The sequence below is a fragment of the Macadamia integrifolia genome, chromosome 8 (genome assembly GCF_013358625.1).
Source record: "Macadamia integrifolia cultivar HAES 741 chromosome 8, SCU_Mint_v3, whole genome shotgun sequence".
Taxonomy (NCBI): domain Eukaryota; kingdom Viridiplantae; phylum Streptophyta; class Magnoliopsida; order Proteales; family Proteaceae; genus Macadamia; species Macadamia integrifolia.
The window spans coordinates 13,888,442-13,900,481 of NC_056564.1; the positions used below are offsets into that span (position 1 = coordinate 13,888,442).

Genomic DNA, 12,040 nt, shown 5'->3' on the forward strand with positions numbered 1-12,040 from the left:
GGGGGGGGGAAGAGAGATCAGTTAGGGGGCACAGCCTTCACTTGGCCAATTTTTTCACACACACAAAAAAAAGGGAAAAGAAAAAAGATATTCAATTCTACTTGATAGTTAGTGGATATATGACTCAAAAACAATAAAGGTGACGTGTTTTCTGTCCGGAAGCGTGCCCCCAGACCCAGGGGGTGCAAAATGACCACTGCGCTTCTCCTGGTTGATGCTCCAATGTGTGCTCTCATTGGCCGGGGTGTTGGCGCAGGGGCCATGCTCCCGGACAGAAAACATTTTCCCAACAAATATAATAGAAAAAAAAAGTTAGACATTTATATCTTAAATCAACTTATCCCAAGATTTTAAGAACAACTAACTAAAGACAGCTGTAAGAGGGCTCCACAAGATCACATACTAGCTGCTAACAACAAAATATCTCCTTACATAATATAACAAATCGGCCCCAGTATAAACTATTGATATCTAACAAAATGTAGTTTTTAATTTCAATATTTAACTTATGGTATTATGGTACAGGCCCTGTATTATTACAATATTTCCAATATATAAATTACAAATATAAACTGCAAACCACATCAAAAGGTTGGGATCATGCTTCTGCATCAGCCAATCTTGCCAAATCTTGTTTTCAGTCGGAAAAATGTTCATATGCATGAATTATGGGGTCAGTGAGCACCAATCCTTTTGCTAATTCATAAGATAGCTCAGTTCATAAGTGAGAATTATGGGGTCTGTGACCACCAATCCTGTCTTTTGGTAACTCATAAGAGAGAGCTCAGTCAGTTGCTAACCTTTTCAGTTCAGGTTTACTATACTTCGATTACTAAGTTCAATTTAGAAAAATAAACAGTAATATTCAGTGTTTTCAAACATTGCACATTTTGTTTTTCTATTTGTCCAAAAGATTGTGCTTGATTTTCTTGCAATCCTAACTAATGAGTGTACTCTTTTCTTTGCTGGATGAGTCAAAATCATACCAGCTATACTAATGACAGTGCTTGCACATTCCTTATCCTTTCCTGGCTATCATTTGTGCATGTGGTTGCCTAAAATAGTTTTCCTGTGACTATGTGACTATGTCTACCCTCATTAGTTCTGTTTCAAATGTAGGTGTTGGTGGTCTCAGGAGAGACAGGTTGTGGCAAAACTACACAGCTGCCCCAGTTTATCCTGGAAGATGAAATATCTTCTCTTCGTGGGGCAGATTGTAACATAATGTGCACTCAGCCCCGTCGTATATCTGCTATTTCTGTTGCAGCTCGGATTTCTTCTGAAAGGGGAGAGAATCTTGGTGAAACAGTTGGGTACCAGATCCGTGTGGAAGCAAAACGCTCAGTTCAAACTAGGCTTCTATTTTGTACCACTGGAGTGTTGCTACGGCAATTGGTATGAAGATATTTCTACCTTATTTGATAAATTCCCCCTATTCCTATGATGGTGGTTTTTTTTTTTTCAAAATATTTTGTTTTTCGATGCAATATTTCTTGAATTAATGCTTATGGAGAAGGACAGTGGATCTAGTTATTATTATCAGGAAAGAGTAGAATCTCTACAGAAGTACAGATTAATACTCTTTGGGCCAGGATGTTGTTCTGAATCATCCAAGTTCTATGCTAACAAGTTATTAAGGTATTAAATTAGAAAGTGTCAGACTAAAAAAGTTTTGCAATTTAACTAGGTAACGCTGCCAATTCATTTATGTTCACATTTTTTATTCAGTCATTTTAGTTTATAGTGTTCTTTCTTGTCTATTTCTAATTTGATGGTTAAGAATATAAGGATGACTAAACTTCAGTTGTTGCTTGAGAGGGGAGGGGGGTTTGCCAAAGAGCAAAGGCTTGATTTGGAGAAACATTTTTCAGAAGAGGAGATAAGGGCTACAATTAAGCATTTGAGGAAATAAGCCCCTGATTCCCAGAGGCTTGCTTTCTCCAAAGCCTTCTATGAGAATGGTCAGGACATAGTAGAAGTTCTTGGAAGTATTCTATGAATTCCATGCTGGAGGAGTTTGGGATGTGGATTCATTTAAACAAATACATTTTTGTTCCTGGTTCCAAAAATTTAAGGGGCTGATAGTGTTGGGATTTCTAGCCATTTAATTTGATCTATAATGTATAGGTTTGCGGCTGAGGTGCTGGCCTAGAGCTGGAAACTGAAAGGGGTGTTTGGGGATTTCGTAGGGCCATTCCTAGGGGCTTTTGTTGAGGCTAAACATATTTGATGGTATGTTGAGAGCTTATGAGTCCACAGATCTGATTACTAGAGGTGATGGTTTGATATTATATACAAATTGATTTTAAAAAAGCATAAGACTCTGTGGAATGGTCTGTGTAGACACTGCTTTGTGTGTTATTGGCTTTAGAGGGGATGGATATCAGCTATTGTGGAATTTGGTCGATTGAAATATATTGTGAAAATTCAGCTATTTTGTCTGAAATTTCGAACCATGGTGAGTGTGAGAGATCGGGGATTAGGGACAGGGCTGTTATTTGGATGGGTAATGCTCTCCAAAGTCCAAACTGGTTTTTGTTAGATGGGTCTGGCCTCTGCCAACTCTGGACCAGTTTAACTGAAGAGGTTTTTCTTTGGCCAGCAGATCTTATCAATGCTATGAGGTTGAGGAGATGGCATGCGTCATTTCCTTTGAATGTGATTCTGTGGTTGCTTTTTTGGAGTTCTGCAAGTCACATTCCCCAAAGGCTGTAATCATGTAGCATCTTTTCCCCTTTTGCCATTTATTGGTTCTCTTTACTGAAACAAACGGAAGACCTTTTTATGTGCAAAAGGAGAAGCATCTCTCAGCAGTGCATTGATGTAGTACAAAAGAGGGATGGCGGGTAGGTATAGAACCAGAGTAGGAGCAGAGGAAGGGCTGAGATTGAAATGCCACTTCTTGGCTGAATGAGCTTTTGCTTCAAAGGAATTTGAAGACTTGGGATCTTTGTAATAGTTGGTGATATTTACTGTATTTCTGAATTGGTAATACAGATATGCATAGTTGTCAAGGCGTCGCGTAGGCGTCCAAGCTCTTTCTTGGGTCCTAGGCGACAACATGTCTTGTTAACATTTACGAGTTTACATTGATTTATGTTTATTCCTTTGCTTTCGATGGATATGCTTATTATATATCATATCTTTGTTTATTATATATTGATTTATGTGTTGGGAGCTGCCCCAATCAGTGACAAGCTTCACGAAAGTCGTTTGAGGTGCTATGACCATGTTCAAAGGAGAGCTGAGGATGCCCCAGTTAGAAGGAGTGACCTAAGTCAAATTGAATGAGCTAAAAGAGCTAGGGGCAGGCCTAAAATGACCATAGGCGAAGTGATGAGGAATGACATGCATAATCTCGGTCTTGTCCCAAGTATGACATTCAATAGAGCCTATTAGAGGGCAAAGATCCATGTAGCTGACCCCATTTAGTGGAGATTCTCTTGACTTGGTGGTCTAGGCCCCTTTCCTTGTACTCTCATCTCGTCTTTCTACTCACCACTCTCTCTCTCTCTCTTTTTTTATTTAATTTTATGGATCCATGTAGCTGACCCCATTAAGTTGGCATAAGGCTGAGTTTGTTGTTGTACTGTACACCTAGGGCGCCTAGGCAATGCTTAGGCAGGTGGCTTGTCACCTAGGTGCCCCTTCAACACCTTGGCCTTGTTCCTTAGTGTAGTCTCAGTCCATAGTTATTGAATTTATTCCTTAGCCTAGTCTATATCCACAGCTGATGCAACTCCGTACCGACGCCTTTCCCTTTGTAGACAGCTAAGTAGCTCTGTAACCGCTCCATGGGCTTTTCCGTGACCTTGTTGCCTTGACAACTATGCAGATATGTTCATATGAATTTATTATCCTTTCATGTTTTTGTATACTCTTTACATGATTTTACTATATATAAATGAATTCCTCCTTTTTGTTGTGAAAAAAAAGGTTTTGGGGGGGTGGGGAATGACCAGAATATGGACGTTGGACCCAATTTATAAGGAAACCTCACATTTAGACCCCAAATCATGTACGTTGTCATGAGAATCAATGCTTCAAGGCCTGCTTCAAGACTTTTTCTCATACTCTTTCAAGCAGCCATGCATAATCCCCACCTGTGTTGGGTCACCAATGTTGATGAACTCATGACTTGGCATTTGACAACCTAGCTTATCCAGACACATTGGTTCAACTAACAAAAATAAATAAATAATTGCAATTGCCTCCCTTATTGTGTCAAGCTGTCCCAGTCATGGCCATCAGCCTGCTTTTGAGTGGCTTATGCCGTATCTATCTATGTTGTTCTGAACACTTACTCTAATTTATTTATTTTGGATGAATAAAAAATTCATTATCAAAGAAGAGAAAGGAAAAACAGCACACAAAGGGCTTCCTGAGAAGAGGGGGAGGTGTGGGAAGCAACAAAATAAAAGGCCCTACTATTACCTAGCGGGAGAGGTAGGTATGGGGCCTATGGGCCTATAAAATAGAAGGGGGAAGACCAAAAGAATAAACAATCAATCTATTTCTGGGGGTATTGGTACACCATGAAGGGGCTGATGCCAATTTGGATCTGATATAAAAAGGATGGTTCCCAAATCTGCTGAAATGATCTATACTTAGGAGTCCATCTTCTGAGGTTGCAAAAGCAACCTTCCCTCTGAATCACAACAGGATTTCCCAAAGGACATGTCTACCCATATCCATTCTCTATCAAAAGGCAAAATTCTTCTTTGTTTGGACCAACATTTGGAGAGAATGCCTTGCCGCACTGATGAAGAGAATGGGCAATCGAAGAAGAGGTGATCCACATCTTCGGTGACTTTCCTACAGGAAGTTCTGTGTAGGGATGCAGCGGGAAAGAGACCTCCAAACTGTGAAGCTATTGCAGGGAATGCAACAACAACAACAACAACAACAACAACAACCATAACCTCATTCCAACTTAATGGGTTCGGCTACAAACCACCAAAGGCCAGATTTTGGCAGGGAACTTAATGGGTTTGGCTACAAACCACCAAACCAGATTATGCCAGACTTTGGCAGGGAGCGCTAACTCTGACAAACCACCAAAGGCCAATTTATTGGGCCTAGGAATGGTTCCTTGCCTTCAACAGCACAGCTAGGTGACTTGTCATGAGTTGTTTTAATGGAAGGAAGAATGGAAGAAGGGAAAAATGGAAAGGTTGTGCGGTGGGACAAGATTGTTTAGGTAGTTGAAATTCTAAACTGTTATTGTGGATTTGTGGGTACTTTTTTTTGGGGGTGGGGGATTATTGTTTTGGGTGTTGGGATAAGGCTTATTTGAGTTGTGTTATTGTTATGAGTGCTTCTTTATCTCCTGATTCTTTGGCTGGATAAATTGGCCTGCTTCAAATTTCTAATTTCAAAGTCAAATAAAAATAAGAAGAGATGCTACAACATTTGCCCAATTGTTATTATGTATGGCAGATTTCACTGGAATAATCTTACACATAAATAATCTGACTGGACAACATATTAAGCTCTTGTCGATACTAGACTAAAGTGCTGCCAACTTTTTTCTTAGTGAAATAATTTATGAGCTTGATGTGTAACTGCAGATTCAAGATCCAAATTTAACTGGTGTTAGTCATTTGCTAGTGGATGAAATTCATGAAAGAGGCATGAATGAGGACTTTCTTTTAATAATTTTACGTGATCTTCTTCCTCGACGTCCAGATCTCCGTCTTATTCTAATGAGTGCTACTATTAATGCGGATATGTTCTCCAAGTACTTTGGAAATGCTCCAACCATTCATATTCCTGTAAGTTGCCAAGAGATTCTTCATTTTTTTTTTTCCTGTGGGAGTTTTCTATGGATCTTTATAATGTATTATTGTTGTTGTAGACTTGTAGTCATCTTTTTTTTTCAAATTTATTTATTTAAATCTGTTTCTTGATTATGCTTTGCAGGGATTCACTTTTCCTGTAGAGGAGGTGTTTCTAGAAGATTTGCTAGAAAAAACACATTACAGTATCAAGTCTGAGCTCGAAAACTTTCAGGGAAATGCACGGAGAAGAAGAAGACAGCCTGATTCAAAAAAAGATCCTTTGACTGAAGTGTTTGAGGTATACCTAAACTCCCTAAATGATAGTCATAACTAAAATTTGGACAGTAGGTTCATGGGGTTCTGCTTTTGAAACAACGAAACACCATCGAAGTTTCAGTTTTTGCTTTATAAATTCCCATTTTGCTAATGTCTGATTATTGCCTTCCCCATGTTAACATCCTAGTATCAGATAGTATGTTTTTAATATTTGCTTGTTGTTCCTCTGTTGTACCGAAAGTACGTCTTAAACATGGGAATAAATTGAAGCAAGGAATAAATAATCTTAGGGTTATGCATTTGACTTGAACATGAGATGCTCTTTTATTTTTTTCATTGTTCATTTTAATTGAATCGGTAACAAGTTGAAACAGATTCCAGCAATGTTTTGGTGACTCAAATGAAAATGGTTTGGTTCAGAAGTTGAAATGAAAAATACAATGTTTTACCTTATTTCATTTGAAACAGGTAAAAATATTTTGCCAAAGCTCCACTTCAGTCAAAAGCATTTTTATTTTAATTTTTTCATGAAAGCTCCTTTCTTTTCCGGCGTATAGAGGGGACCTCACCGTTTAAGAAGTAACCATAGAAACGATGGAACCCACTATTTTTTTTTTTATCCATTTACATACATTTATTTATTTTTAGTATTTTTTTTTATACCGAGTATCAATATAATTGATAGTTTGGGGTTTTTCTTGACTTCGTATTTTTTTGAAGAAAAATCATTGGGAACATGCCCAAAATTGAATACGAAATTGAACCAAGAATGGTTCATCTATTGCATTCATAGGCTTGAACATTTTCTTTGGTGTTCTTTTTCTTATCATTTTTCCCAAAGAGAAAATCGTGTTATTTAATTTTTCAAAGGCAGTGAGAAAAATTTGTTCATTAGAGTTGTTAAAAAAAGGAAAGGATTCATAATAGGTGTCTATGGCAATTTTGGACCCTTTTTACAAAAATATGAGACACAACTATAGAACTGCACAACTTTGTTTTCCTTTCTTGGGTAAAGATACCTGTGACAACCATTTGTTGCATGAGCCATTTCACAATCCAGATTTTTCTTTTAGATCTGTCATCTTTGTACTGTGATTGCTGAAAAAGGGGGCTAATAATGTAGTCAGATTCTTTCACTTAAACTCCTCCCCAAAGGGATGGTTAAGGGGTAAGAATAGTAAGGAGTAATTGTTTTCCTCGAGCTTAAAACTGAAAGACGGATGCAGGTTGTTGAAGGTCATTGATGTAGTTTGCCCCTCTCCTTAGCATGGTTTCAAATATTTCAAAACAATTTCATCCTTGTTTTCACTGTGGTCTAAGATTTTATGTGAGTGATCTCATCTCAGATTGGAAACCAGATTGGTTGCAGTATATTTGATTGGCTTGCTTGCTCTCAGATCAGTGAGTTGGCTGGGCTGTAGATCTTATAGTGGAGCAACATCTGCCTTTTCTTCTGCTTGTTGCAACCAAAACAGGGACTCTACTCCCTTGTTATTCTCAGTCGTTCCCCCTCCCCCTTCCTTTTCTGTGTATGTGCAGCAACCAAAAAGGGGCCACAATCTCTTGTGTTTCTCATTCTCTGCCCCCTCTATCCTTCAACCTTCTTTTTGCAAAAAGGTATCAATCAACAGTAGTCTCCTGATGTTTTACTTTGCTCCCCAGTATTTGTTCTTCAAACAGCTGGGAAATTGGATGAGGGAAAATATTTTCTGATGAAAACAATATTATCCTAGTCAAAATATTCTCCAGTGAAATAGGCGGATCCTCAGGGAGGTTCTTAAAGAATCAAAATTTTAAAGCACCCAGATTAGGGCGAGGAAAGTTCTTTGTTAGAAGGAAGGAAAGATCAAGCAACTCATAAAATTATGTTCCTTGTCATACAGTGCAAATAATAACTCGGACAAAAAATATTCTACAGTGCTTTATGGACCAGGTGTGACAATACTAAAATTTCCCCAGACAGTCTGTAACTTAAGCCTGCTCCTTGAGGAAATTTTCTAACTTGTTACGCAAGTTCTCTTTTTTTTTTTGGTAGATTGACTACAAAATTTATTATTTTAGTATTTCTTCTTCTTTTGCCTCTTAGTTAGAAACCTACTGTGATATACCCCTATGGTGTCCTTGGCATGAATCTTATTAGCCTTCACCACCTCATATACTTCCAAGTTTCAAATGCAGATTTTATGCGCATTCCAAACTATCAAGAATACTATGATAAACTATGCATGCTTGTAATATTTATTTGGGTTTTGCAGCATGGAGTTTAACAGCCTCAAATGAATGGTTTTTCAATTGCAAGCTTGTTTCTTAGCGAAGTTCTTATGGCTACATTTCTTATTTGTTATAGGAGGTTGATATTGATTCTCACTACAAAAACTACAGCACATCTACAAAACAGTCTCTTGAAGCTTGGTCTGGAGCACAGATTGACCTGGACCTTGTAAGTAACTGGAGTACCTGACAAAACCTTTAACATTATCATAATCATTGAACTTTCTAGTATGATATGGCCTGTTTATTTGGGTGGATATATATATATATATATATTTTTTTTTGGGGGGGGGTGGGTGGGGAAGAGTGTGCCACAATCAGCTTATCTTTTTTTTGGATGAATACACAATCAGCTTATCTTACTTTACTGTACAGAGATATTTAGTTTTCTTTTCCGTAGTTGCAGTTCAATACCTTCGAAAGAAGACATGTATAAGTTACATCAATATTTGATAAACTATTTTAAATGTCAGAGTTGATGATAATATGCAACATATCGTTATGCCTTATAATGGCATTTGTCTCCGTTTATGGTTGCTATCTTGTAGGTGGAAGCAACAATTGAGCATATCTGTCGCCATGAAGGTGATGGAGCTATTCTCGTCTTCTTGACTGGCTGGGATGAGATATCTAAGCTACTGGACCAAATTAGAGGGAACAACTTTCTGGGAAATCCTAACAAATTTCTAGTTCTTCCACTGCATGGCTCGATGCCTACCGTCAATCAACGTGAAATATTTGACAGACCACCTAATAACATGAGGCAAGTGGCTACACTTAATAATGAAGTTCATCATAACAGACTGTCTTTCATTATGTTGCACTTACAGGACATGGAACATTGAAATGTTCATATGAATGTCTTATTACGAGACAAATATGTGAAAATCAATGTGCCACCAGCCCACCATTAGGAATTGTTCATTTCAAGCTTCTAAATCTCTAGCTGACTAATCATGGTTCTGCACATTTCCTTCTGTATTTGGGTTGTAGATCCAACAGGAAATCATCCATTTAACAATTTGGTCCATTTACTGATCTGAACATAAATTTCATATAATGCTCTATAGTAGTATGTTTGCAATATTGTAGTAAATTCCTAATTGGGCAGATAGAATAAATAATAATAACAATTATCGGACTGTTGAAAAACTCAGTCTCCAAGTCTTGCTCCCGAAAACCCTAGCGACATAAGTGAAGCGAAGGAGGCCGCCGTTGGGACGGCCAGGCTGCTCCCCCTCTCCTCTCTCCCTCTCCCTTCACCTCCTCACCCTTTCTCTTCTCTTCTCTTCTCCCTCCCTCCTCCACCACTCTTCTTCCCCTTCCTCTGCATCACCCCTTCCCCTCTCCCTTCTTCCTCTTCTTCTCTCGCCCTCTCCCTTCTTCCTCCTCCAATAACTTTCCCTTATTCTCCGTGGTTGCTAGCTTCGGTCATCTCAATTGGTGTTGAGGCTGCTGCAACCGCTCGGCTCATCTTCTTGCCGGCCGCCTGCCCTGCTTGGCCAGGAGATGACTAGCTTGGTGCTGGCCCCTTCTGTGCTAGCTGCTTCCCGATCGACGTCCCGCCAGGCTTGTTGCCCTTCTGGACACCTCTTCCGTTAGGCCTGCTGCTGTCTGCCCTTCCAGTTGGCTATCAGGCTCGTTTGCTCTGTCCACTAGCTCGTCTGCTCCTTCGGTTGTGCCTCTCGGTTGGCTGCTCGCCATGCCTGCAACCCTTTTGGACCCCACTCCACCAGACCTGCCATCCTGTTGGTCGTCACCCTTCCAAGCATTTGATAAAATCTTTTAGTTGTTTGTGTTACTAACATCTGTGTGAGATCATTTATAGGTTTTCACTAGTTGAAAAAACTCTTCAATATTCTAGTCTAGTGCATGTTTCATTTTCTAATTCGCATTTCTGCAGGAAAATTGTGCTAGCGACAAACATTGCTGAGAGTAGCATAACAATAGATGATGTTGTCTATGTTGTAGACTGTGGAAAGGCAAAGGAAACTAGTTATGATGCTCTAAACAAGTTGGCGTGTTTGTTGCCATCATGGATATCAAAAGCTTCAGCACATCAGGTAACGAAAACACCATATTAATGTAACTAACTACCAATAGGACAGTGCTCTCTGCTTAAACTAAAAATTACAGGTCTGAGCCTTTTCTTATCATCAGACTAAATGGATAGTTGAACCTGCCAATCACTTATTGAATGTTAGCCTTTGTGCTGTGATTCTGATAAATTTACAGAGACGAGGGCGTGCAGGTCGTGTGCAGCCTGGTGTCTGTTATAGGCAGTTCCCAAAAGTTATCCATGATGCAATGCCCCAGTATCAGTTGCCTGAAATTCTCCGAACACCGTTGCAAGAACTTTGCCTCCATATCAAAACTTTACAGCTAGGAAATATTGGGTCGTTTCTGGCAAAAGCACTTCAGCCACCAGACCCTCTTGCTGTTAAAAATGCAATTGAGCTTCTCAAAATGATTGGAGCTCTAGATGATGATGAAGAACTTACCCCACTTGGTATGTGATTGTTTTAACTTTATTTAGTGTCTGTTCTGTTTATTTATTTGGGATACTTTTGTGATCTAATAAGTAATTTACAGGTCGTCATCTTTGTAAATTGCCTTTGGATCCAAATATTGGGAAGATGCTTTTGATGGGGTCTATCTTTCAGTGCCTTGGCCCTGCATTAACAATTGCTTCTGCTCTTGCGCATCGTGACCCATTTGTCCTCCCAATAAATAGGAAAGAGGAAGCTGATGCTGCGAAAAGATCCTTTGCTGGTGATTCCTGCAGGTCAGATCATTGGACTGGGTGATCATGTTTCTCTTTTACAAAAGATGGTAGAAATATCTCTTTAAAATGTTGTTTCTGATGGATTTTCAAGCAGTGATCACATTGCCCTTCTCAAAGCCTTTGAAGGTTGGAAGGATGCAAAAAGTTACGGGAGAGAAAGGGCATTCTGTTGGGAGAATTTTTTATCACCAATTACCCTTCAGATGATGGAGGACATGAGAAATCAATTTCTGGATCTACTGTCAGACATTGGCTTCGTCGACAAATCCCAGGGAGCTAAGGTAAGCTTTATGGTTTCAATAGAACTTGTACGTGAGTGGGGCTTGACAGCTGGGATGACCCAGTAGTCTTTCTAGTCTTAGTTCTGCCCAAAAGTATTCTTTAAAAGTTTGAAATTTCATCGTATGCATTACTGCGTTCTGCCCAAAAGTATTGCTGTTAAGAGTTCTGCCCAAATGTATTATCATTCTGGGATAGGATTTCAACTGATTTTAGGACAGTTTAAGTATGCTGTGGGCTTACTTTATTGAATAAGAATGGGGGTAACAAGAATGTTAGCTATTAAGGTTCGGAGCTAATCAATCACTTATCACTGTGTGTGTGTGTGTGTGTGAGAGAGAGAGAGAGAGAACCGGTCTTACTTCAAACCTCTTAAGGTAAAGCTGCTTGTAATAAATAGGGGCATGTGTTCTATATACCTGTGTTTATAGGTACAATTCATATAGATGCATTGACATGCACCTCTTGCACAATTAGCTGGGCCTCTTTGGCATTACTTGAACCATTATTGTGTTCGAATTGATCAAATCTTCATAACTTAACAGAAGTTCTTTGCATTTTCAGTGGGTTTCTCTTTATTATTACCATTATTCTGTCCAAAGCGTTTGGTTTTTTTTTTTCCCCTTTTTTTTTTTTTTTTTTTTTTTTT

General features: G+C 39.0%; 1 protein-coding gene across 2 annotated transcripts in view; it reads left to right on the plus strand.

The window, feature by feature from the left end:
• Nucleotides 1-12,040, plus strand: part of LOC122087443 (DExH-box ATP-dependent RNA helicase DExH1) — a 17,346-nt gene that overhangs the window by 4,437 nt on the left and 869 nt on the right. For both annotated transcript variants that reach the window (XM_042656585.1, XM_042656586.1), the window contains 9 exons: nucleotides 1,120-1,395; nucleotides 5,571-5,774; nucleotides 5,923-6,078; nucleotides 8,404-8,496; nucleotides 8,876-9,090; nucleotides 10,231-10,390; nucleotides 10,563-10,836; nucleotides 10,920-11,112; nucleotides 11,207-11,393. In XM_042656585.1, coding sequence (XP_042512519.1) covers nucleotides 1,120-1,395; nucleotides 5,571-5,774; nucleotides 5,923-6,078; nucleotides 8,404-8,496; nucleotides 8,876-9,090; nucleotides 10,231-10,390; nucleotides 10,563-10,836; nucleotides 10,920-11,112; nucleotides 11,207-11,393 — 1,758 coding nt within the window. The remainder of the gene's footprint in view (nucleotides 1-1,119; nucleotides 1,396-5,570; nucleotides 5,775-5,922; nucleotides 6,079-8,403; nucleotides 8,497-8,875; nucleotides 9,091-10,230; nucleotides 10,391-10,562; nucleotides 10,837-10,919; nucleotides 11,113-11,206; nucleotides 11,394-12,040) is intronic.